General features: G+C 55.2%; 1 protein-coding gene across 51 annotated transcripts in view; it reads right to left on the bottom strand.

Annotated features, from left to right (window-relative positions):
• Positions 1-26,959, bottom strand: part of Ncor2 (nuclear receptor co-repressor 2) — a 162,086-nt gene that overhangs the window by 47,629 nt on the left and 87,498 nt on the right. For 50 of the 51 annotated variants that reach the window (XR_003955607.1, XR_003955606.1, XR_003955605.1 and 47 more), the window contains 9 exons: positions 26,873-26,939; positions 23,013-23,185; positions 22,060-22,153; positions 20,100-20,278; positions 16,349-16,403; positions 14,227-14,325; positions 4,151-4,296; positions 2,995-3,167; positions 1,059-1,121 (listed from right to left, as the gene is read on the bottom strand). Coding sequence is in view for 47 of the 51 variants with exons in the window: in NM_011424.3 (NP_035554.3) it covers positions 1,059-1,121; positions 2,995-3,167; positions 4,151-4,296; positions 14,227-14,325; positions 16,349-16,403; positions 20,100-20,278; positions 22,060-22,153; positions 23,013-23,185; positions 26,873-26,939 (1,049 nt within the window). In the remaining 4 variants the exon portion in view is untranslated. The remainder of the gene's footprint in view (positions 1-1,058; positions 1,122-2,994; positions 3,168-4,150; positions 4,297-14,226; positions 14,326-16,348; positions 16,404-20,099; positions 20,279-22,059; positions 22,154-23,012; positions 23,186-26,872; positions 26,940-26,959) is intronic. The other variant, XM_030254283.1, reaches the window with a different exon arrangement.

Consider the following 26,959-nt stretch of genomic DNA (forward strand, 5'->3'; position numbering starts at 1 on the left):
CAGAGTGTGAACGATGGGAGCCAAGAGGACTGGGCATCGCCTCTGGAGCTTTGGGAGGCCTTCAGCCTGGACTCCTCGTCCATGACAGGGGGCAGAAATGGGAGCTACATCTCAGAGAAGGATCAGGTGGAAACTAAGGCAGGAGCCCACTGCAATGCCACATTCAAGTGAGCAGGTGGCTTTGTTTCTCTCAGAGACATGGGAGAGGTAGGGCCAGACATTCACAATCGCTAGCTCTGGGACCCTCAGTGAAAGCCACTCATCCTAAGGTGGCTTCAACTCCTTGTAGCCATTCTGGCACTCCTATCTTAGAGATGGGTAAACTGAGGCTCAGAGATAGGTCACCAAGCTGGAGAGTGAAGGCCTCAGGCATAATGAGTGTGGTTTCGAGGCAGGTCATGCTAATGTTACCAGGGCCCCAGGAGGCGTCCCCTCAAAGGTCAAGGCTCAGAGAGATGCTGGGGAAGGGGTCCTGTCTAGCCAGCAGGTTGTTGGCAGTGAGATGTCATCCTCAGGGTGTGAATGGCTTAGCCCAGTCACATGTCACAGCTAACGACTCCCTGATTTTGAAAATCTATAGTCTTGGCCTTGTGATGTAGACAACTATTATGGCTGCTGTCTGGTCTACTGTGGAACACACCACCACCAAAAGCTAGGCACCAATTCCAAATGTTTGCAGAGCACAAGCCTGCACCAGCGTGGGGACCTTGGAGACCCCATGTAAGAGCCACACGCAGGTGTGAAGACAGGAAGCCCTCCCTCCTGTGCCACTGACCCTGTGGCCAGCCTCGATGGCCAGGGGACTGTCCACCAAGCACCTTGGCCACTGTCCTCAGGGACCAGTTGAGGTAGTTCCTCGCACACTCAAACCACAGGCTCCTAAGCCATTCTAAATTCAGGTACAGGCCAGCACTCGAGGCAGAGACTTGTTCTCTGGCAGGTTCAACTGAGGCTCTGAAGAGCCCCTGCTCCTGGCCAGATGCACCAGCAGCTTTGCGAGCCAGGCATCCCAGTGCCGGGGACAAACAAACACGGCGCACACTATCACGTCGCTTTACCTTTCTTTGCTGTCTCCATCTCTTCCTCAGTCCAGCGAGAACTCTCGTTCATCTCCATGGAAGCTGCAAAGAAGACAGGCATTGGTAGGCGTTCCATAGAGTGCTTCCCCTACAGTCTGCTCTGAGCTGGCCAGCCCCCCCTTACCACAGTGCCTGATGCCCCATGCCCAGGGGCCAGTAGCTGTGTACAGAAGCCCCCCCCACCACCAACACACACACACACACACACACACACACAGACAGCACCACAGCGCACTATGCTGAGAGGATCTGGTATCTCCATTCGCAGACAAGGAAACAGGTGGCCAGGGTCTGGGTCATGGCCTGTTTCTACTTGCACTTTGCCAGGAAGGGGTAAGCCCACCTAGGGACACGGTCACAAATGTAAAGGAAGAATCATGGGCAGGGACTCCATTGTGCAGAGCGGGCCATTTCACACCTCCTTGGAGGCAACCCTCTAGATCAGTGGTTTTCAACCCGTGGGTTGTGTGTGACCCCCACAGGGGCAACATATCAGATATTTGTATTACAGTTGATAACAATAGCAAAATTAGTTATGTGGTATCAACAAACTAACTTTATGGTTGGGGGGTTTTCACCACAACAAGAGGAACTGTATTAAAGGGTTGAGGCCTTAGGAAGGTTGAGAACCTCTGCTCTAAACGCTCACAGCCCGTCTCCTACCATGACCCTCAAAAAATGGCTCCTCAGCATTTGCTCTCGGCTTGTGAGTGACGTCACCATGGCTAGGCCTCCTTTGGTGCTGGTGACTATTACAGTCTCCCTAGCTCACCCGAGGACAACAAGGCCCTTCAGAAGGGACGCAGCCAGGCACAGGGTGGGCAGAGGCAGCCTTGTCTGGATGACACACCACACTCTGACCGCTCCTTAGGTGACCTGCTGCCTGTAGCCCAGCTGTGAGTCCCTGACAGGGGTGTGCCGAGAACTGTGACAGGCATGGTGTGGCCTGTGTCCCTTCCTGCTGCCAAGCCCCGGCTGTCTCCTGGATCTCAGAGTCCCCTGTCCTTCCACGGACACCTTCGTGGGAGGCTTTGCAAGCCACAGGTAGAAGATTCTGGAACACTGAGAGAGGCCAGGGTGTATTTTCTGTCCTTCAGCCTAGTACAAGCCATGGGACTGTCTTACACATGAGGTCTGCCTCACAGGCCTGCTGGCACTCTGCCATCAAGTGCCAGCTGACACACACCCACAAAACCCACACAGGATTTGTGGTCAGCGGAGCTGAGTTCAAATCCCAATTATATCATAACTTGAGGTAAGCTACACTGCCCCCAGCAGCTCATACATAAAGCCCAAGCCAGTTCCAAGAAGAGTGAAAGTCTACCTCAGATCCACTAGAGAAATAGAACCTGGGAAGAGACCCAAGCAGCCAAGATGACCCACTCACTGCACAGGATGAGTGTGCACTGCTGCCCCTGGTGGCTGCCCTTGGAACTGCAGCTCAGCTCACCCTACTGGCTTACTTTTTTACCCAGAGAAGGCAAGGGAAACCAAAACCCACAAAGGTGAAGAGACCATCTCAGAACTATCCTTCTACTAGATGACTTAACCCAGTTCATCACCACCCCAAATGTCCACACGGCCCAATCTTCTGATTTAAAACAACAAATGGGGCTGGGTTGGGGAAAGGTGGGTTCACAGCCTCTTCCCAGTCCTAAGCTCGGCCTGCACCCAGGTTCTCTTTATATTCTTGTTAGGTGTATAATTTCTCTCTGTGCATGTGAAGATACCGAGGCAAAAGGGAGAACGCTCCGGGTCACAATAAGCGCAGTTAGCCAAATACTTTATCTAAACCCCACAGACAGAGACCCAGGTCCTCAGCTAGGGGCAGTTTACTCCAACTTCACGGAATCCTAGCAAGAAACAATCTCCCTACATTCCAGCCCCCCCCCCCCCCAGTCCCCAGCCTGCTCACCCAGCTCTGAACTTTGCTGTGGGGTGGCTGTCTCCTCATGGTTGGCCTCGTTGGCCATGGAGCGCGTGATACGGCCTTTGCGGCGGCCTTGGCTGTTGGCAGTTTTGCGGCCTTTGGAGGCCACGGCCTCTTTCTCATCGTTGTCCTCGCCAGAAGTGTCGTCTGTCTTCTCCCTGAGGTCACGAAAGGGACACCGGGATGGATCAGCTGGGGATGGACACCCCAAGACCACTGGGGAGACCTTTGGGTTGCTCCATCACAGCTGCAGAGAGGAAAGAGCTGCAGCTGGCTAAAAGGGTGCTATGGGCGGGCAGGCCCCTGCCGCAGTACCTTAACCCTGAAAGGTGGCGGGAGCTCATCCAGGGGTGGGTGGGAAGGGCAGATGTGAAGTCATCTGACTCCACCTGTCACCAGCGGGGCCTCAAGAGATGCTGACACCATCACCATACAAACAGGGAGCCCAGCTAGAGGCCTTCGGGACTCTGTGGCCCCCTGTACTAGCCACGGGGACTTAATTCTGCACCCCTACAGAGCAATTTGCTCAGGGTATATAGGACTGCAGGCGTGGGGAATTGCAGCCCAGCCCAGCAGTGGGGGTGCACATGACCTGGGGACCTGGCTCCTCAGAAGCAACTGGGGTAGATTTATCGCCTCTGTCACTCATTCATCTTCCTGAAAGATGCCGGCTGGAGCCGTGGAGACAGGGAAGGAGGAGGCTCTGATGTGCACAGGCCCAGCACAGCACCTGCGGCCCCTCCACCTTCTCCCGCTGGCTAGGGGGGTTGGCGGGTGCTGATGGGGGTGAGGATGAAGGCGGGGGCTGCCAGATGCTTGCGTCCATGTTGCCCTCCCGAGGCCCTTCAGCCCTCTCTCCCTCGTGGACCTCAGGGGCCTTGGAGGGGAGGCAAGGCTGAGTGCCAAAGTGGCTGTCTGGATTTATGAGTCCCGGAGCAGGGCTCAAATGAGCAATCAGTCTCCTAGGTCTCTTGGGGGGGGTGGGAGAAGCGGGGGTGTGCAGAGAGGGTGGGGGATGGACAGAGTGGGGGCTGAGGCTTCCGGGAGGAAAGGCCTGGGAGAACTGACTGGGGCTCCAAACTGGCGCCAGGCTCTGTTCCCCAGGGGCCCAGGTGTGCACCGCGCAGCTGCCAGGCCTTACTTGCTGAGTTCTTCCTTCTCGTTCTCCGCATCCTGCTTCTCTTCCTCCTTGTCGGCCTCCTTCTCCTTCTCCTTCTCCTCCTTCTCCTCCTGGCTGCTCCGTGCCATCTGCTGCTGCTGCTGCTGTTGTTGCTGCTGCTGCTGCTGCTACAGCCCGGGGAGCAGAGGCAGGAGGGAAAACAGGAGACAGGTGAAGCTGGGGAAGGGAGGGACGGTGAACGCAGAGGCCAGGGCAACTGGGGAGCCAGCCAGGTGGGAGAGGTTGGAGGTAGAATGAAGCCAGAAAAGCACCACACTCGGGTGTAGGGGTTCGAGTCCTGCCATCTCCCCTGAGCCCAGTGGAGTAAGAGTAATATCTGCAGAAAGCCTTTGTGTGTGTGTGTGTGTGTGTGTGTGTGTGTGTGTGTGTGTGTGTGTAGGGAAACTCTTTCCTTCCATTGTTCCTTCCTGGCAGAAAACCATTGATGCACAATGGCTCTAGGGCCTTGTCTTTTATAGGACTAGGCTACACTGGGGAAGGACGGACACCATGGCATACTGGTACACAGAGACAGAGCAAGAACCTGACTTGTCCAGCCACTGTAGCCTCTTAAGGCAACACTGTTGTGCACTCGGGATCCTCAGGGCCACTTCTCTCCAGCTCCTAAGAATCCTGTGTTCTGTAAGGGGAGGGGTCAGGGCAGCCATGCATGGTTGCTGGCTCCTCGGCTGGGTACCAGATGTCTGTCAGCGAGACTGTGCCCTTCCCTTCAGATTCTAACACTCCATACAGCCCAGGGGCGAAGCCTCATTCTGGCAGACAGAGCCCCCTGAACCTGACACTGAAGGAGTTTCCTGTCAGTTCAACACTGTCTCAAGGTGGGCCATGGAAAGTGAGGGTCAGAACTCAAGGAGACAGAAGGCGGTACGGGAGGAATTAGCCTGTACTTCACAGCTGCCCTGTGCTGGGGCATTGTATTCAAGCCACTTGGCTGTGTCTCCCACCTCTACATAGAGGGCTGAGTTGGGGACTCAGATCTGGCTGTGCATGGCATGAGCCACATGGTGTCTCTGCACCCCAGGCTGAGCCTCTGTGGACAGGGGTGACAGCAGGTTGCCCGGTAGGCTGCCCTGGCCAGCGAGTCACTTTTCTGCCTAACAGTGCCTTGGCCTGAATGACCCCATATGTTTGGCCACTCCTGGCTCCCGGGAGACTTGAAGCAGGTACTGGGTCCCTGTGACCAACCACTTCAGGCTGGCAAATCCCCGTCTGCACGTCTGGCTGGTAGCACTGGCCAGCCATACCTGGGGATTACAAGCTTGTTGTAGCCTCCTGGGCAGTTGTGCTTCCTGATGGCCAAAGGCTGCCAGACCCCAACTGTGCCAAGGCCACTGTGATCCCAGGCTGGGGGCAGCATCAATATTTTTAATGTCCCAGCTTAGTCACAAGTAGTGGTGCACACATGTGACCCCAACACCCCAACACCTGGAACGGAGAGGCAGGAAGACTGCAGCAAATTTTAAAAAGGCTGGCCAGGGCTACATGGTAAGATCCTGTCTCAAAACCATCTGAATAAAAATAAAATAAATTCCCAGGTTGTTCCAGCACATTGCAGTCTGGCTGGCAAGTTCTTATCTAAAGGACTTCAGGCTGGACAGCCTGTAGGTTCCAAGGCACCTGGCTTGGCTCTGCCACTGTGTGAGCAAATGGGAATGGCCACATGCCAATAAAGCTTGATTTACAAAGGCAAGTGGGAGGTGGAGTTTGGCCATAGGCTGACTCTAGGCTAACCCGAGGCTCCACATGTTTACCTAGCCCCTTGCAAGTCTGCTGCTAAGATCCTCAGACCACAGTGAGAAACCAGCATGGTTTCTGTATTCCATGGCAGGAAGGATACGGGGAAACGCACGCACGCACGCACGCACGCACGCACGCACGCACGCCCCAGCCTGGAGAGCCACGAGAGGCAGAATGCCACCCTCCCCATGACTCCCACACGTGCAGTATCCAGTGACAACTCATCAGTTACGGGCAAGGTGACCATGTACGTCCCCCACCCCCAGGTCACAGCACTAGGAACACCCTGAAAGGATCCACAGGGAGCTTCAGGTATCTGTTCTTTCTGCTAGGACCCATTTTTTCTTTCAGAAGCCCACGGTAGTAAGGCCAGGTGTCAGCTGACGACATGTATGGGATGAGACTGCTCTCACATCACAGGTCCAGCTTCTTGCTCCTCCCAACAACCCTGACATTACATTGTTCCATAGATGAGAACAAGACACAGAGAGGTAAAGCGATCCATCTAGGGCCACACAGCATTTCCCAGCAGAGCCTACAGCCAGATATCCCCAAAGATAGCCTGCTCAGGGACTCTGGGTTCCTCCGAGTTCGGAGAACTGCCATTCCTACCCTAAACAAACTCTTATTTACAGGGGCGCCGAGACCCCCACAAGTATAGAGAACAACCTGACAGAACATGTTCTGAAGCTGACGTTGTCAGGACTGAGGTGCAGAGGGAGGGCAAAGGTAAAACCTTTGTGGTGGTCTGAATGTGCGTGGCCCATGGGAAGTGGCACTATTAGGAGGTGTGGCCTCATTAAAGGAAGTGTGTCACTGCGAAGGCGGGGCTTTGAGGTCTCATATATGTGCTCAAGTTTGGCCAGGGTGATCCAGACCCTCCTCTTGGCTGCCTTCAGATCAAGACGTTAAACACTCAGATCCTTCTAGAGCACCAGCCTGCCTCAACGCTCCCATGCTCCTGCCATGATGATAATGTACTGAGCCTTTGAAATGGTAAGCCACCTCTAATTAAATGTTGACCCTTATAAAAGTTGCTTTGGTCATGAGTCTCTTCACAGCAATAAAACCCTAAGAGAACCTTCAAAAGGCACAAATGGCCCTGTGTGGCCTTGAGTCACTGAGACCCTCCGGATGAGGAAGCAGGCCCAGTAGGACCCAGCCCCTGCACTGGGTCTTCAGGGCTCTATGGAGGACAAGATCAAGGGAAGGGATTGGGGAGCCCCTGGATTCCATCCCAAACTTAAATAAACAAAGGAGAACCTGCGAGTGCACAGCCACCCTGACTAATACACTCAGACACTCGCTCATTCAATAAACACTGTACTACCAAGGACCGACAAACACCCCACAAGTGAGTTGCAAGAGCTTCCTGTGTGGAGAAGGGGAGAGGTTGGCTGGGTGGAGGCCAACAGGGCTGGGGGTCAGAGTGGAGCAACACAGCCTGCAGCTGGTGGTACGGCTTCATGCCTGCTCTGTGTCTCTCCCAGGGACACATAGCAAGGAATGCAGGCTCAGCCCTCAGCAGAGGTGTGTTGGAGTTCCCTGAGAGTGTGGAACAACAAGAGCCCATAAAGCCTGGGCACACTGTCATTAACAGAGAGCAGGGCTTTCTGTTGTTATGAGGTAAGGAGGGTCTCACTATGCCACCCTGGTTAGCCTGGAGCTCAATATATAATCCAGACCGGCCTCAAACCCAAAGAGAACTTCCTGCCTTTATCAAACCCAAAGAGAACTTCCTGCCTTTGCTGCCCGGGTGCTGGGACTAAAGGTGTGTGCCACCATGCCAGGCCAGAGATCAGCTTTTAAACAGACATCAGGGGCTGAGTCATGTGGTGCCTCTCCAAGGGGCAGCTGCATGGCCGCTGTGGTCCAGGCAGCCTAGACTGTGAAGTCATTCCCACTGCTTGATGGTGGAGCAGGAACAGGATATAGTGTGTGCTTCTGCAACCCTGAGGCTTGAGTCAGAGTTGGCAGGAGTAAGAATTTACATGACAGCAGTAGCACTTCATACACACCATGGTGGCTCCCAGCATTAACTGATAGCGCTTTCCCGAGCTGCTCTGGTGTGGAGACACTTCTACTGAGTACCGTGAGACACACGCCCAGGAGTCCGTTCATGGTGGCCAATGGCTTGTCTACTTATTAATTCACAGAACTTAGGACTGAGCCCTTGGCTTTGGCACACGCTAGCCAAGGGTCGTACCCCTGAGCTGCACCACTAATCCCAAGGCCCCATTTTAAATCCTCAACTGGGGGCTGGGGGAGCTCAGCAGGTGTGCTGGCTAGTTTAATGTCAAACTGACATAAGTTAGAGTCATTTATGTAGAGGGAATCTCCGCTGAGAAAATACCCTCATCAGTTTGTGGGCAAGCCTGTGGTCCATTTTCTTAGTTGACAGTGATATGGAAGGTTGCTCGTGTGCATGCTCTCTCCCTCTCCCTCTCCCTCTCCCTCTCCCTCTCCCTCATACACACACACACACACACACACACACACACACACACACACACACACCTTGCCCTGCCTCCAGAATAAGCACACGGGACATCCAGGCTGGACCTACCTCCACATGTTAGCTTGCTCCTGCCTCCCTCCTGCTCTCAGATAGAGGCGACCGAAGAAGAGTCCCTTCCTCTGACCTTTGCACCCGCTGTGTCTTTTGCCTGGTCAGTTCCTTCTTATTGCTCATCTGTTCCTTCAAGGGATCAGAGCCCTGAAAGCTACTCTTGATCACATGGCCCCCAGGACTTCAGCAGTCCTCCACAAGTGGCTGTCCAGGGACCTCAGTTGTCTCATTACAGTGAAGCCATGCTGACCTTTGATGAGCCTTTGCTGACGGGTGGCTCCCAGTGCTACTGATCTAGTTAGCCGTAAATAGCATTTAGGAGCACCGGGGTGATATCTGTCTCAGGAAAGTGATGGACTATGTCCAGCAGCACCCACACTTCCCACCTTAAGGCAGTTTGGGTGGTTGGGGGAGCTGGGTCCCCTGTGCTGTGTATCCTGGCCCAGTCTTGAACCTTTCTCGTTTCCCATGGAAGTGATGCAGCTCCTTCCAGCCGTAGGGTCCAGCCTCTCCTGCCTCCTGGGCTCCCTCCCCAGCTGCCAGCCCTGAGTAGGGTCCCACAAGGCATGTCTAACAGACCTGGGACCTGGAGGAGGGCCTCTGAGGAGATTCCCCACTCAGCGTGGAGCCGGACAGGGAACTGGAGATGCCTTCTCAGCTGGCCCTAAATCGGCACAGGTCTGCCATGCACAGAACATCCTCAGTAAAGCAGCCAGGCAGCCCGCTATGGACTGCAGCCAAGAAGTTTCGGACCTTAGGCTGGAACCTTACTACTAAGGTCTGAGGCATAGCACACCCCCTCACTGATGACCAACAACCAAATGGCCTAGCCAGGGCACTGTGGCTTAGTGTGACACACAGTTTCCGACCATCAGTCTCTGGTTACCTCACAGGCAAGGGGTACCTAGCTGGTCCTCAAGGGAGAGTGACAGCCATACACTGCCCAAGTCTGTCTGGTGCTGCCCGGGGCCTCCTGGTCACACAGCGCCTGAACAGGTAATCTGGGCCCTGCCTGGGAACAAGGTCAGCTGTCCCTTGGCAAGCAACCAGAGCAAAGTAGTAAGATGAGGGAGAGAAAGTAGATAAAGAGGTAAGTTGGGGACAAAGAGAGGTGACATGGGGTCACAGAGAAAAGAGAGCTAAGAAGGCAGTCCAGCAGACAGATGGACAGACAGGCAGACACAGGGAAGGTGGGTGAAGAGGTGAGACAGGAACAAAAAGGAGGTGGTGTACAGGGTTACAGAGACAAAGACGGATGGACACACACACACACACACACACACACACACACACACACGGCAGAAACAGAGAAGAGACAGGGCCACACAGAGGAAAAGGGAAAAAGAGGAAGCTACCCACGGCAGAGAGTCTGAGCAGCATGTGTGGCCAAGGCCAGGAAGAGCAGTGTGACAGAAGAAGGTCAGGGGGCAGCCGACAGAACACCGTGGGCCAGGATGTGAGGGCTGACATCAGTGAGGATGAAGAACCTCCACCACAGACTTCCCCCTCAGCAAAAGGGGCTGGTCCAGAGGTCAGGAGTCCAGGACAGACTTTTCCTGCTCATGTCCTGCCTCTACAGGAAAAAGCTCTAGTCTACCCTCAGGGACACACCTGCTTGGTCATAGATCCCTCGCCACCACAGGAGGGCCACAGCATCTGCCAACTGGTCATGGCTGGTCATCTCTGCAGGCTCTGGGCTTAGAATGTCACCCTGTGTGGCAGGCACCACAGCCCATGATTCTTCTTGGGGCGGATCTGGGCTAGGGACCAGGAGTTGTCATCAGACTGACGTCCAGTCGGGCCCATTAGCCAATGGGACAGCTTGGGGAAAGGCGCCAGAACATGGTCCTGAACCCATTCCTCAGAACCGGTTCAGGAGGTCACTGTCCCCAGAGCCTATGCCTGAACCTGCCTCACCGTAGGCAAAGGCCAGAGAAGCTTCTAGAATGGGAGCTAGCCTGATAGCTAAGCAACAAGCAAGTCTACCACTCCACACGGCCAGCTACACTCCTCACCCACGGGCAGCTGAGGTCGGGGAAAGCCTCTCTCTTTCTTGGCCGGGTGGGCTGAGAGATGAGGCAGGACACTAGTGGCCGCCACTGACACCCAATGACTGTCATGAGGGGCTTATAACCTCTGTGGTTTTTTATATATGACCCCTGAACAAGCGCTCTGACACAGGGCAGGTGGGGGACAGAGAGGGCAGAGGTGGCTAACCAAGGGCCAGGCCAGTTTGGATGCCTCAGGGCAAGTGGAGGACACAGACACACACACAGGAGACACGTCCAAGAGACCTGTCCATAGCCATCTCAACCTTTTTAGGGACACTCCAGAAAGGGCCCTAAGGGGGTCTGAAGCTCCCCTCCCCTTCCCACTACCCTACTTGTTTGGGTGCTGGACCCAGGGTTGACTTTCTTGGGGTCACTCCACTAACAACAGGTTTTGAAGAACCAAAGAGTCTTGGGCCGGACACGCTAGCAACCGGAGGAGGGTTAACCTGGAAGTCCACATCTCCACCGATGCCCATCCCAGTGCGTGCAGAGAGAGCTGGACGCTAAATGCCCAGGTGTTCTTAGGGGCGGCTCTCTGCCTCCGCTCCTCTCTTGGCTCAATCCCATCAAGGCAGAATTGAGAGTAGAGGAGTCCCCAGTCTCTGGGCTGGGCAAGGAGGCAGCCAGTCCAGGAGGCACAGCTGCTCCGAGGTGGTGCGCAGGATGCAGAGCCGGTGGAGAACAACTGGGACCTTAAGCACGCAGAAAGTACTACCTGGTGTCTACCTTGCAACTCTTCCCTCGTGAGTCTGAGAGTAGGGTTGACATCCTGGAAGGCCCAGTGTCTTTCTGAACTGTTACACACGGACCCCCCTACAATGGTTCTCCAATCACAGCATGCAGGAAGCGCTCAATACATTCCCAAATGAGCACACACATCTAGCACCAAACAGGCATCTCTCGAGGAGCCCTCTGAGTGGCACCTGGTGTGCCGAGAAGCAGAATGGCCACTTGTGGCTTTTCTAAGCAACAGTGTGGCCGGGAGCCACAGGAGCCACACCGAGACCACAGACACCAGAGCCATCTACAAACAGGGGCCACCCCGAGCAGGGGATGAGGAACAAAGGGAGAGACCAAAATAGCAAACGGGTAGAGAGCCGGCCCTACCAGCTGCTGGGGACAGGCACGCCTCCTCCAGGAAAGAGGAGCTATCAGAAGGAGCAAAAGGACAGAGCCAAACTGGGTGAGGCTGGGCCTTGCTCTGTCTCAAAGGATATCCTCAGTAGGAGCCGCTTTCCACCCTCAGCCCTGTTTCGGGGCATGTCACCACAGCACAGAGCCTGGCAAACTGTCCCGAGAGTACAGAGGCCCAGCGAGCAGTGCCTCCCATGAGGCCCAGCGGCAGTACAGCTGAGCAGAGATCTCAGGCAGGGCCCCACTACCCAACGATCCCAGCAGAGCAATCGTCCTCCCTCAGCTCGCACAGCCTAGGGAGTGAGTCTGACCCTGTGGATGCTCCTTTAGCTAGTTATGATCCCAGCTCTCTTACGTAGAGAGGGAATCACCAAGAACCCTGCTTCACCTTCACGGGCATGAGACATGGCTACTCTTAACTGGTGGCTGTTTGGGGAGGCTTAGGAGTTATGGCTTTATTGGAGGAAGTTTGTCTCCAGAGGCGAGCTCTGAGGTTTAAGAACCAACTGCTACCCCTAGTTTGTTCTCCCTGCTTGGAGGCTGTGGTTCTAGATATGAACGCTCCACCTGCCACTGGCTGCCAAGCCTCCCTGCCGGCATTGGACTCTTAACTCTTGAGAAGAATGGGAAGCCCACGTAAATTCATTCTTCTGTAAATCGCCTAGGCAATGGTATTTTACCTCAGTGGCAGAAAAGTCACTAAGACAGTCACTGGCATCACCAACATCGCCATCAGGCTGGGCAGCAGTAATGCACTCCGAGTTCAAGGCTATCCTGGTCTACAGAGTGAGTTCCAGGACAGGAAGGAGGACTACACAGAGAAACCCTTTCATGAAAAACCAAACCAAACCAAACAAACACCAACATCACCAACATTATTACCACTACCATTATCAACCATCATCACCAAAGACATGATCACCAGCATTATTACCAGAACCATCATCACTGCCACCATCATCATCATCACCGTCATTAACCAACCATCCCGACGGCAGGTAGCAGCATTCCCCCACTTATCCCTACAGGGCTAGGTGCAGAGATTTACACAGGGCCCCATGTCTCCATAAACCACGCCTCCCAGCTTCATCACACTTGCCAATAGGTGTCCAAGTGTGTCCGACTGCCTAGAAAATTCCTGAATACCCCAGCCAAACCTCTAGCATACCCACTGCTCTGTGCCACAACACTGCGGAGTCACACATCTGTCAGAACCATAAGCTAGCCAGCTCACTGTGGGCGCATAAAATGAGCTAGAAAACCACAGCCCCAGACCAAATCCAGCCATCTTTCAAGTCCAGAGTGGACACAGACTGGGTCCTGGGTATTTCCCAGGGCATGCGCACATGCGTGTGTATCTGTGCCTGTATGCACGTGTGTACGGAGGGCCAGAGGTCAGCCTCAGGTTTTGCTCTTCAGGAGCCGTTCACCTTGTATTTGGAGACTGAGTCTCTCTAGGGGCTACAGCTTGTCGATTAACAGGCTGACTGGCCAGCAAGACAGAGTGTCCTGTCTCCACCTCTCTTCCCCTGGGATTACGAGTGTGTGGCTCTAGGGATGGAATTCAGGTTCTCTTGCTCACATAGCAGGCACTTTACTAACTTTCAGGGCATTGTTACTGGGGTGCCTCGCCTGTCTCTGCAGACTTGACCTCCCGATCTGCACTTTGCGTAAGTGGGCCAGAAAACGCCTGTTCTGTGGGACAGCAGTCCCTGGCCATGATGCTTCAACTCAATTCAGAGAGAAAGTGAACAACACATAATCTCTCCCCACCTCCCAAAGGCCACACCCCTGAATTCCTCGCTTCTGTGTGTTGCCTGCATTTTCTTAACATCTTCCAAGATCAGCCAGCTTTTGCTAAAGGTGAGCAGTGATGCTGCAGGCTGCAGGCTGTGCAGTAGTGGCTCTGTGCCAATAAAGCTTTATTTACACAGTAGGCAGAGAGCAGAACTTCAAGTCGCCAGTGGCTGGCACTCTAGGCTCACTCTAGACACCAAGGCATGATGACATAGACGTGGAGAGTGCTGGCCACATCTCCCTGCACGTATCCACTAGTGAAGGGGCAGTCAGGAAAGCTTAGTAGAACTCCCCAGATTGTCCTGAGCAGTCTTTACTTTGAAAATCGGCTACCACTTTTGTGTATGGGTATTCTCTGCTCCGTGTGTGTACTTGATACCATTGCAAACAGAGGAGGACACTGGATCCCCTCGGACTGGAGTTACCGATGGTTATGAGCCACCATGTGGGTGCTGAGAATCAAGCCAATGCTCTTTTATAGCTGAGCTATCCCTCCAGCTCTGACATGTGGCCTTCTAACAGTAAGGACTATGGACTGGCCAACTCTGAACCGGGGACATCCTAGCTAAGACAGAAGTGGCTGCTGTTCCCGCCTCTGCGAACACCCTCAGCAGGTCAGAGGCTAAAGAGGGATCCCTAACAGTAGAACTATATGACACCAATCATCAAGGATACTGACCACCCAGCAAGTGTCCCTCAAGTGCAGGGACCTGATCCTCAAAGCCAAGCAGCCACACACTACATCTTACCTGGCTCTTGCCACGGCGCCGATAGCTCCGCCTCACCAAGCTCTTGTAATTTTCATTCTTCTTGGTCAGGTAGTAATAGAGGACACACTCAGCGACCGTCTGAGAGACAGAGAGAAGACTCTGAGGGGTGTACGGGGTGTACGGGGTGTACGGGGTGTATGGGGTGTATGGGGTGTATGGGGTGTACGGGGTGTACGGGGTGTATGGGGTGTACGGGGTGTACGGGGTGTATGGGGTGTATGGGGTGTATGGGGTGTATGGGGTGTACGGGGTGTATGGGGTGTATGGGGTGTATGGGGTGTACGGGGTGAGAGGATTCATAGTAGGAGGCAGAGGCCAGAGTTCAAATCCTAATTCCTCTGATGACAAGCTGGGTTGCCCTGGGAAAAATCTAACTTCTCTGAATACCCACCAGCTTGCTTGTGCCATGCAGAAACAGATTGTGCTGGTCAAGGGAGTTATTCTGAATGAGACACACACGGGACAGAGCCTGGCATGGAGAGACAGGCGGTAGAGTCACAGGCTCTCAACACAGACCCTGTCCTTGCAACTGTAGGTAACAGTGATGACATCACAGCCGCTCAGCTCCCGTGGAGAACAAAGTCGCGGGTACTCAGAGTGACACAAACCCAGCCTTTGCCACCCATGGCTCTGGGCTCCTTCCCCAACATCCAGGATCCTGAACAACCTCTCCCAGAATTTAAGTGTCATGGACAAGAAGCTTCAATGGACACCTGCAGTGGCAACCGTGTCTGAGATGTCCATGCCTATCACATTTGACCTAGTGCCAAGCCAGGGACCATGAGAACTGCGGGGTGGGACAGACCCCAGCTGCCTACACATCAGGACACTCCTGGAGTATGCCATGAGCAAACACTATTTCCATGGGGTTCCCCCAAGCCAACCCTCGCCCACACCCATGACCCACCGGAGGAACTGCGTGCCAGCCAGCCCAGGAAGGTGATGTGGCCTTAGCAGCCACCTGTGTCCTAGAAGCTCTGATCTGCCTCATCTACACCCTCTTTGAGCGCCTCTCGCCCTCAGATTCCACTCCTCCCTCCCCCACAGCCTTACTCAACCACCAATTTAAGAGCCATCCTGGCTCTGTGGAGCCCTAGCCTTAAACCTAGAGCTACTGAGTCACCCATACCCATCAGGATGCTTGGCATCACCAGACAGGTAGGCTATAACTGGTTCCCAACACTGGTTCTTCAGGTCCCAGATCCCAGAGGGTCCCATCTCTCCAGACCGTATCAGCCCACTGGAACAGTGAGGAATGATCACGGTCTTTGAGAACGGCTGTCTAGATCCCGGGTCCCACCTCCCACCAGCTGCCAGCATCCCTGGGCAGACTCAGGGCAGGGGGCCAGGCAGGCTGGACATCCCACTGTTGAGGGTCTAGACACCAACTACAGCCCACAAGGGTGGGCCCTGGTAGTCTGAGGTGCTGGGCCTACAGGACCAACTCCAGCACACAGCCAACCCTGCCACCTGCCCACCACGGGTTGTTCATGTACTGTAGGCTAGCCTGGTATGTAAGTGAAAGCCAGCTAACTGCCCTCTGGGGACAATGTAACTCCTTACCGACGAGAGACAGAGCCAGAGGAGAGTGCTTTCAGGCTCTGGTTTAGGGAACAGGTTGGGTTCAAATATCAATTCTGCATGAAGGTTTGTTCAGAATGATAGACATGTTAGCCACACACCGGAAGTAGTGGTATCTAGAGTTGTCAGAAAACCCATATTACCCATGACAAGGGCCCAGGAGATTACTCCACACACAGACCTGGATGCAGGCCATTCCTGGCCACAAGGCCTCAGTTGGAACGTGGCAAAACTCTTAGAACCGGCGCCCAACCCAGTGTGCTGGGCAAATGGCTGTGTGATGCCAGTCCCTACAGCTTTCCTGGGTGGCCTGGGCCTGAAGCCTTGAGGCTCCTCCCCATCCAGGGTGGGGCCTGCCTGGCTTTCCCCCTGAGGAAGGAGGTGGAGGCAGGAAAAAGGATGGAGCTGGCCAGAGAGACAGAGGAGGGGCAAGCGCTCCACCCAGCCCAGACATCGGCCCTAAGGAGTGGATGGCAAGCCGGTTTAGTGCCCAGCTCTGCCAGCCAGGGATGGCACTCACCTTTCTCTCCAGGAATGAGGCAATCAGGCCAAAGTTCTTAGGGTGCTGCATAAACCTGGGGGGAAGAGAAAGACAGGCCAATGCTGAGGCCAGGCTGAGGCTGAGGGAAGCCCTACGGGACAATCAAGAGCTGAGAGTGCCCAGTGCCTGCCACCCCAGCCTGGCTTGGCGGGCGCCGCCCCACTAGCAGATCTTCAGGGCGTGGGAAGGGCTTCGGGGCAGGGACCAGGGTCCAGGGCGTTCCTCCGAGTGACTCACTGGCTGTAATGCCTTTGAAAATACATTTGTTTGTCTTGCCGCAGGCTTCCAGGAAAAATGAGGACACGGCATTCAGCTTGCCAGTGGGGTCCCCCCACCTCCCCAGATATGCTTTTGTCTCTCTCCCCAGCCGGGTCTAAGAAGCTGGGCCTGGCTCGGCCTGGCCCGGCCCAGCCAGGCCCAGCCTATGCCAAGCTAAGCCTGCCTGGGCGAGGTTGGACAAGCCAGGCACTGAGGCCTCCTGAGTGCTGGAGCGGAACCTCGGATGCCCAGGAAAAGCCAAAAGTGGCTGGAGCCGCAGGGGGTGGCGGGAATTGGCGCCAAGCCACCAGCTTCCTGCGAAGCCCAAGCATTACTGGGAAAGCCGGCCAGCTGAAATGTCAGGGCCAGGCAGCTGTGGGGGTGGGGATAGGGTCAAGGCCTGCTCACACCCTAAGGGTGCTGGGTGGCGTCATTGGGCCTGCCCCCTGTCTCCAATGAATTGCCACCACCCTAGTATGTCCCAGGGTAGGTGGGGGTGGGGGTAAGAAATGGCTGCCAGCAGTACTGGTCCAGTTCCCACCAGTGTTCAGTCTGTGTTGGGCTGCCCCCGCCTGGCCTCCAGGTGGCTGGGCAGAAGTCCAGAGGCCCCTCCCATTCTCCCCGCCAGACACTGGGGAATCCGGAAGAGCCTCTAGACTCTTCCCAAGGAAGCAGAGGTAGCAGATTGGCAGGATGGTGGCTACCCTTCCAGGGCCCCGTCCACCCAGATAGCAGGCAAGCCTAGGGTACCACTAGCATTTCCCTAGGCAGTGATGGGTCCCAGGACACCAGGAACCTAACTTAAGACACTGCAGGGCCCCGTCCCTCTTCCCAGCACAGTTCACTGGAGACAGGCGAAGCCAGGTCTGATGATACAACTTGTAACTGGGCAACTCAGGAGCCTGAGGCAGGTGGACAGCCAGCCTGGGGTACTGTGAGTTTCAAACCAAGCAGGGCAACTTAGCGAGACCTCATCTGAGAACTAAAACAAGAGGCTCAGTGGTATCAAGAGATAGGCCCACATGAGGTCCTGCGTTCAGCCTGGCCTGGGCACTTCACGCTGCTGCTGAGGACGCATGTATAGGGTTGTACATGTAAGGTTCAACTGATCGCAGGCCAGTAAGGCTCCAAAATGAAGTCAACCATAGCAATACACGCCTAGATGACCAGTACTATGAGGCTGAGGCAAGAAGTTTCAGAGTTCAAAGACAAGTCTGTGCTACATAAAAAAAAAAAAGCCCTTCCTAATATATATTAAAAATAGTAACATGGGCAGGTCACGGTGGCTTATGTCTATGATCCTAGCATTGGGAAGGCTGAGGCAGGGGGGTTCAAGACCAGCTGTGGCTATATAATGAGCCTGAGGCTATCCTGAGCTATGAGACTCTAGAAAATAAAGTAGCAACCACTACCCCCTCCCCTCAAAAAAAGACAAGCAACAAAAGTTTTACACATTCACACACACGCATACTCACATTTGTGAGCACACACACATGCACCACCTGGGCCTGTACAAACCATATTTGTTTGGCCTTCCTGAGATAGTGTCCCCTAAAACATTCTGAGTAATGACTGCTCATGTGGACTTCCTTTAAATCTGGTATTGTGACTGGCCCTAAGATAAGAATGGAGGACACCCAGGTCTTATGCAAATCACCACCTTTTTACAGAAGAGATGGGGTATCCTAGCTTCTCCTGTTGGGGCAGGAGTGGCTGCCAGCAGTACCAGACTGCTTCCCACAAGAGCAGGGCCTATGCTGAGCTGTTCTGCCTTGGAGCTGCCGCAGGCCCAAGGAGAATACTATATAGCTCTGTCTGTTTTACACAGGAGGAAACTGAGGCAGCTGAGATGTCTGTGGGTGACATCTGCGCTATTCTCGGGTCAGTCAAGATGCCATCAGCACCTTGGCAAGAAAGCCCTCCAGGGAGACAGACCATCATCCTTCAAAGACCGACATAATATGGCTGTGTCTTGCGTAGACAGAAGAGGCACCAGTAGACATCTGGTCATCGGGTTGTCAGCTATGGAATTATCAGAGCAAATCACTGGGTCTGAAGAGCAAAGAGACTTTCCTAGGAAGGTCCAGCCACTGAAAGCACCCCTAAGTGTTCACCCATTAAAATAGCAGGCCACCAGGGAACCAGGGCACAGGGCCTCAGCCACCTCAGGACCACTATCTTGAGTCAAGTCGGAAAACACACCAGACAGACAACAGGAGTCTTAGATGCAAGAGCCCAAGATACAGGCCACAAAGAGATGAAGGATGGAGACCCTGACCCGAGCTGCCCATAGGAGCCGCTCCTCGGGGTATGGTATGTCTCCCACTATCTGTGCTGTGCTAGGAATATGAGACTCAGGATTTGTGTGTGTGTTACCATGGCCAGAAGCTACTTTGAAGACTGTCGCTTGTGCCCAAGCCCCGTACAGCTGCCAAGTTTTGTCTGTGATCTGGGATGGGGCCAGCCTGTTGTACAGCATCCTTCCAAGGGCAGGTACAGCCTGACCCTGAACAACTGTTGTCCCAGCAGACATCTGGAAAAGCTCTGGGGCAGACAAGGGTCTCTCCAGAGGGGCAACAGGTCAGCTACTCTGCTCACTGGAGGCCTGAGGCACAAACCTTCCTCTCCACAGACCCTCCTGGGCAACATGGCGGCTCCTGTCCCAGCTTCAATTTCTACTGTCCAGTCTCTCAGAGGTCCTGGTCCTCTCTGAGGAAGGGGTTCTGCTTCTAGGTGAAGTGTTTACAGAGTACTGCTCCAAATAACATACATACGAATATTATCGTGACATCTATACCACCTCTCCTGGAGTTCCCCCAAATAGGGGATGTCTCTTTCTACCTGGAGACAGACCAGACCTCTGGTCCTCACCCTGGGCTGCAATGGTCTTTCTTCCGCCCAGAAGCTACAGTCTCTCCCAAACTGTCCTGGAGGGGCCTCCCGGAGACCCACTTTCTGAAGCAGGGTCTCACTGTGTAGATCAAACTGGGCTGGTAGTTGAAGAGATATGCCCCTGGCTCAGCCTCCCTAGTGCTGGGATCAAAGGCGTGGCCACCACACGCAACGAGCATCAGCTCCTAAGGACCTCAACCTCAGCCTGTTCCTGATCACTGAAGCCCTGGCTTCCCCACATGGCTTCTCCATCCTAGCTAGCCAGCTGCACTCGGCCTCCACCATATGCAGCTCTGGGTCCCTGTTAGGCATCTTCCCCTTGCTGAGCCTATGTGGCAGGAGCTGTCTGGCTGAATGAATGCTAAGGGGGACAAGGAGATCCATCTATTACCTATGAGGAAACAAATGACTCCCATGGAGATGGAGGCAGAGAGAGAGAGAGAGAGGCTGAGGACCACCACCCCCCGCCCCCGGTACCACCAGAGCAGGGAGAGTTCTGGACAGTGTCCCTGGGACTAGAGTGTGGGAACAGAGAGGATGCAGGCAAGGATCGCAGGCAGCCCCAGAGGATGACACTCACTTCTCACGGAAGGTGTCCCTCTCCTGCTCGCTCCACATGTTGGTAACCTGACGGTCCTTGTAGACCTTCATGGGGTCATCCATGAGTCCATTCATGTTGATGAACTTGATCCTCTGCTGGTCCGCGTCGTACAACATGGGCGGGATCACGGCCAGCTGGCGCATCTGCTTCTCCAGATTCTGCAACAGAGCACAGGGTCGGGGGTCAGAGGGCAAGCTCAGGGCCTGGCAGGTGAGGAGCAGGTGCCCTGGCCCTTGGACATTCCTTGGGGGGAGGGATGAGGAATTAAAAGGCAGCAGGGGCTGGCGCTGGCGAGGATTTAGGGGTGTGGAGTGGTTAAGAACAGTAAGGGCTATAAATTCAGTGCACAGCATGAGGCCTTATCTGCAGCAGGAGAGGCCGTGAATCTCACCCCCACAAAGGCAGTGTAATAAAACACCGTGAAGACAGGGACAAGGCACAGCCCAGCCTGGCTCCACGCACTCTCGGGATGGCACATGTCTGTCTGGCTTAAGGCCAGATATCCAGGGGGCAGCACAAGGTATGCAGAGGACCTGGTCACTTTCTAGTCCAGACCTTATACCCTGGCTTTTCTATCATCCCCTGGGGACTTGGCCAGCCCTGTCCTTCCTTCTGTGGCTGCCTTGCCCGTCCATGTTGAGAAGATACTACGGACTTTCCAAGTGTCTCCTGCCCAGCACCTTCTGGTTCTGGCTCTGTCTCCAGCCTTGTTCTGGCAATGGCTTCCTCAAGAGGTGGCAGCCACAATACTCTTGTGTGGTTAGGACCTAGGGAAGGGTCCAATGTGTGGGTGGACAGGACCACTGTCTCCCTGCTTCCAGAGGAAATGAAAGCCACGTCTGCATCCACATCGGTGAGACATGGGTTGACCCCAGCCACATGCCCACCAGCAAGGATGGCCCCGTAGCTATCGCTTGTGGATTTTTGAGTTCTGCTTTCTGTCCACAAGAGGAGGAGAGGTTTTCCAGCAGAACTCTGGCAAGAGGATGTCCCTGCAAGGCCAGGCACTGCAGTGGGGTGCAGGTCCTGAGCTGCTAAGGCTGCTGGGTGCATGGGGCTGTCAGTGTGTACAAGGAGACCACTTAAACGGCCACGCCTGGTCCATGGCCAGTGTTACGAGGACCAGGACTCAGCTTGGAGAACAGCTTAAATAGTCACTCCACAGCCACAGAGGTGTCGCCAGCTGCTGTCCAGTATCCCATCTTCAGTCTCCACATAAACAGCCTCAAGGGGCTCAGAGGGGACATGGGTTCTATGGCCACCTCTACCAAGAGCAGAGCCACCAGGAAAGAAGCAAGGGTCCTGGTACATGGTGTTCTGGGTGACTGTGGCGCCGGCCATGGGGACAAATGTCATTATAGTACACCTGGCCCAGAGAGCAGAATGGTCCCTCACTGGGGACAAGCACCTGTTCTGCTTCCTGGCCTTCTCTGTGATGGTGACCATAGCTGGGGTCACCAAGATTACCACTGGGTACCCAGGGAGGACTGAGGGGGCAATGAGCCAGAAGGCTGCTCCTTGGGACAGTCCTCAGCTGGGCCCACCCACTCTCACCCAGACTCCCCTAAGAGTTCCGCCAAGCTCAACAGACACCCTGAACCATGGCAGCAGGAGAAGAGTGGGGGGCACTTATCCCTGTCCCACAACCCAGCTTCCCGATGTCTCTTTGGGCACTAGAGACTGTTCAGATCAGAGAACTTCCCCAACTATGTCCTGCCAGGCTGCCCCCCACGGTTTGCTGGCATCCCTGTCAACTCTGCCCTTTGGGAGATAGGCGCGGTCACTTATTGCTGGCGTGCCCACATTGCATCTGACACATCAGCAGTCTCTGGATCCCTTCTTGCTGGCACCTGAGCACTGTGGCAAGAAGTATGTGTAAGGGACAGGGAGAGGGACGTGCAGAGGCAACAGGGTGTGCGTGGTGTCACTGTGGACTTACCTCCTGCTCAGACAAGCCATCAATGATCTCAGAAACCTCATGCTCACTGCGGGCAGCCGACATGGAGAGCCCACTGCCACGCTGGCCCACCCTGCTGGAAACCAGAGGGACACAGTCAGGACCAGCCGTCCTACTGACAGGCTAAGTCAAGACCATGGGGTAGAACATTCTAGAGGGTATGTACGGGTGAATGGGGAGGGTGGGATCAGGGCCGAGCCTCCCACCTTCACAACTGACCACAGGCTAGGAGCCCAGGGAGTTTGGGGAGCCACCCAGGAATGTCAGCTCCCAAGGCTATAAGATGGCAGCCCATCTCCCATGAACAAAAGACAAAAGAGACCCAGCAGGAGCTCCATGCTGCCTCCAGCCCGAGAACCAGGAGCAGGTTTCTGGGCCTCAGGTCAGCCCTAGAACCCAGGCTGCTGAGTAGGTCGTCATTGAGACAAGCCTGAGGAGCCTAGAGTGCAGATGACCACACCCAACTAGCCTCATTTGCTAAAGAGAGCCTGCCTAGGTTTCTGCCCTCATGGCCACAATGAGGACAGGCACCCACCTCACAGCCACCCTCCCAATACTACCGCCACCGCCGCTCCCACCCCAGCAGAGTCTCACTCGGCAGCTTTAGCAGGTATGGGGTAGGAGCAGTGAGGACAGGAAGATAATACTCATGGGTGATGGCTCTGGGCCCAACAGGTGCTGAGGGTCCCGAGCTGTAAGTATGAAGCCCTGTGAGGGCACTCTGTGTGGCAGAGGCCACCAGGGGCCCATGGGAACCAGCACAGCATGCCCCTCTATGCACAACTGTTTTCTTACATGGGCTCATCTCTGTGTCCTCCCCTGAGCATCCACTCATCCCTCCATGTGGTCTCCCGAGCATAGGCTCATCCCCCGCCCCCAGGCCCACACCCCCTCACCCCTGCGCGCACAGTCTTCAGCTGTGGCTGTGCCCTTACCTCTGCATGCGCTCCTGCAGCTCCCGCTGCTTGCGGATCTCCGGGAACTGTTTCTCGTAGTACTCCCTCACCTTGCTCTCCTTGGCCCTCCTTCGCGGATTGTTCTCTATGCGCTCTACCTTCTTCTCCCACGCCTCCATGAGCTGGTCATAGCGCTGGCAGAAGCGCTGTTCCTGTGATGGGGGGTGGGGGGGATGGTCAGAAGGCGGCATGCTGGTGAGAGCTGGATACTACCCACTGCACTCACATGGACAGGTGGGGGATGGACACACACACACAGACACAGTCACAGAGCTGCCGGCCCCTGGGAAGCCAAAGGTGCCCCATGGGATATGACTGACCACTCCTTCAGAGCCAGACCTCCTCTGCACGGGCCTCCTCTGACTCAGCTGCATCAAGTTACCCCTCGCTCACACATCCAAATGAGAAACAGCCCTGATCCAATAGGCTGGGGCTCATGCCCTGTGTTTACACCGGCTACCGACACTGCAGGATACTGCACAGGAGATCAGGCCAGGCCCCACCACTTGCAGGAAGTTGTCCTGGGCAGCATGGCTCTGTAGAGCTCTTGTGGCCCAGAAAAGATGTCCCCAGGGAGTATCCGCTTTCTAGGCAGTTCCTCATCCCTGGTCTCTGGTGCAGCCACACTCCCCAAATCTAAGAGTCCAAAACCTAGCAGACATTGGAAAGGAAGGTTCTGCCCTCCTCTGCAGGATAAGGAAGTCCCCCTCCCCATTTAACCACCAAGCTGCCTGCTGTTTATCTCCCAATTGGCCCAGAGCATAGACACATGCCCTGTGTATATCCAAGGGGATCATTTCAAAATTCACGCCTCTATCAGCCACAGGACAGGAGACTCGGTCATATAACACCTTGGATATGTTCTAGGCCCTGATACCGGCCACAGTGTACTTAACCTCTGACCCGGAGCTCCCTGTGTCTGTGTCTTGAACAACAGCCCCCAGAGTATTGGACTCCAGCTGAGGGAAGATGGGGGGCTACGGCTAGAGGGCCCCAAAACACACTCCACCAGTCCAGCCTAGGCCTCTTGGCTCCCACCCAGAGGACCAGGGAGAAGAAAGAGAACACTCAGAGACCAGAGGCCAGAGACAGCAGAGGACACCAGCTAACGTCAGATACCAGCTGAGAGCTGGGACTGTCCCAGACCTTGCAGACAAGCAACAGGGTCCCAAGACCTCAGAAACGTCCTACATGCTCCATAGCCCCAGGCAATAGCACAAAGGCCCAACAAGCAGCTTCCGAGGGGGAGGTGTGGTACTGTCTGAGACGGGACAGTCTCTGACTAGATCAAACCACCGCGTGGCCTGCTGCAGTCTGTCCCATCTACTGGGGAGGTGTGTGCATCTGGCCCACAGTGGAGCTAGGATCCGTTGACAACCACTGTCTAAAGACAGTGGGATGTTGCTCACAGGGAGAGAGGGGGCCTGGCCAGGGGAGGAAGCAGACATCTCTGTCTGTCGGCCTGTGCTGGGTAGGAACGTGGCTGACTGGTCTCCTGCACACTTGGCCCCGCAGAAAAAAGCGAGGCAGGCTTCTCTCTGGGGAGCACCAAGGGCTCCCAGGGAATGGCCTCAGCCCTGGGGTCTGAGTGAAGACAGAGCGGGGTGGCTGAGCTGAGCGGGAAGGAGACGTCTTGCTGGAAACTGAGAAAACAGAGCGGCACTCTTGAGCCCTTCGTGTCTCTTCCTCCTGCTGCAGCATGGAGACCCTCTCTCCTTCCCTCCCTAAGGTGGACTGCCTAGGCTGCAGAGCCCCAAGGACCTCTGACGTGGAATGGCAGATCCGGCTGAGGGCAGAAGCTCAGGGCAAGCTGTGGGTGGCATCTAGGGGTGGCACATTGGGGTGGCAGGACTGGATTTTAGGGTGTTGAGGGGACCACAACGCCTGCCTTCTCCTCACCCACCAGCAGGAGGGGCCTGCGGTCCTGTGGTCTGCGCATGGTGATCCTGGCGCTGACCCGCCTGATCTTAGAGCAAGGGTGCTCTCCTGCCGCTATCACTCTTTCCTGCAGACCGACGCACTCCGCATCCCATACTAAGGGCAGATTCATCATAAATGCACGTGGTGCTCCTCTGTGAGGATGGACATCAACAGTCCTATCAAGCGCCAATCCCAGGACCTTTACACCTGCCATGCTCTCCCTCAGCAAAGATCTGCACACAACTCACTTGCCCTTTCTCCCTCCTTGTATTTCAGCAGGGCCATTCCTCCTCCACTGCCTCAGCCACCTTCCCCTCCTGAGCTCATCTGGTACCTCACCTTGCACCCGAACTACTCGGGGCAAGATTTGCTTACCCAAGACTAAGGAACAAGGCAGCCCTGGTGCCAATCCAGACATTGCCACTTCTCTGTGGGACATGGGACCAATGGGCTAACCTCTTGGCCTCAGCTTCCCTGCCTGAAATATGCGGCTGGAAAACACAACCACCTCCTGGGACCATGTCCACCGAGGGAGGAGGAAGCGGCTGTGGTGGGAAGTTGAGCCTTGAACTCGGTTCTCGAATCCCATGCCAGGAGCCACATGCACAGTGGGCACTTGGTGATTGCAGCTGAGGACCTATGACTGGGGGACTCCCTGTCTCTTTACCCACAACTCATTCAATTCAAACGTCATTCCACTTCTGCGCAAACAGCACTTAGCTGCTGTCTTCTGTTTACTACACACACGCAGGCTCTAGGCACCGCTGAGTTGCTGGGCAAGTACCAGGTCAGCCCGAGGAACAAGGTGGGGAGTACCTTGCAGCCACATCTGACAGCCCAGGAAGAGTGCAGAAGACCTGCCATCTTGACTTCACAGACCCCAACCCCACCCCCACCCCCAGTCCCCCCCACACGGTGTTTCCCTGCAGCCCTGGGCTTGAGTGGAATAAATGACATCACCTCCAGCAAAAGCTTGACCCTGGTTCTGAGCTGATATGGGATCGAGGCTAAGCAGAGCCTGCATGCAGAGCCCAGGAAGGGAAGGGAAGACACAGAGGGAAGACCTAATTAAACCAGCCACACAGTTCCAGCACTATGTAAGTAGGCATGATGGTAGGGTGTCACTCCCAACCCTGGCAGCTAAGGCGACACGGCAGGTACCTACCTGCCCTCCATCCCTTAGCCCTGGATCTCTGTGGGTCAAAGTGCAACTGCTTGGGGGTCCCTTGCACCCCTCACCCAAACTCAAGAAGCAGGATTAGCACTGACCACCATACGCCAGGGGCCTTGCTCCTTTCCAATGGTACCATTTTCCAGAGCCTAGGCCTGGCTAGGGGAGGGGAAGGCTCATTTCTCGGGGCACTCCCAGTTTCTGTCACTCTCTAAAACCTCTGTGGGCATGAGGAGCATTTAAGGGTGCCCTTAGGACACCCTTCTTGGCTTCAGTGGCTCCCCGCTCCAGAGGACTGGGAAAGGGGGTCAGGAGCCCCAACCACCAGAGCAGCTGCCCCCTCTGTGGCTCATCGACAGCATTCTCTCATGACGCAGGCACCCATCCCCAACTGCAGAGTGGATGGGGACCTCTGAGCCTGGACAGCATGTGCTGAAGAGGCCCTGACTGTTGGGTGGCCATGGGGACACAGGGCCTCATCTACTGCACCAATGGAGGAGAGGGGATAGGGTTGGGGACTCAGAGAAGAGCAGAATGGAAGCAGGACTCATCCACTGCTCGCCCATGTGTTGAAGGGACAGAAGGGGACCCACTCACTGCTTTCCTAAGACATGAGGGAGGGGACAGGTCAGGGATGAGCCTTACCCATAGCTTGCACACAGTATGGAGGGATTGGGATAGGACTCACCCATTGCTATGTCACCGCTTGTTTATTCTATGTCACGGAAAGGACGGAATGGGGACTCACCCACTGCTTGCGCGCGTGGTTCCTCCGCTTAAAGTACAAGATCAGCTTCTTCCGCATCGCCTGGTTTCTGGAGGGCACAGACAGGGG

The sequence above is a fragment of the Mus musculus genome, chromosome 5 (genome assembly GCF_000001635.26).
Source record: "Mus musculus strain C57BL/6J chromosome 5, GRCm38.p6 C57BL/6J".
Classification (NCBI taxonomy): Eukaryota; Metazoa; Chordata; class Mammalia; order Rodentia; family Muridae; genus Mus; species Mus musculus.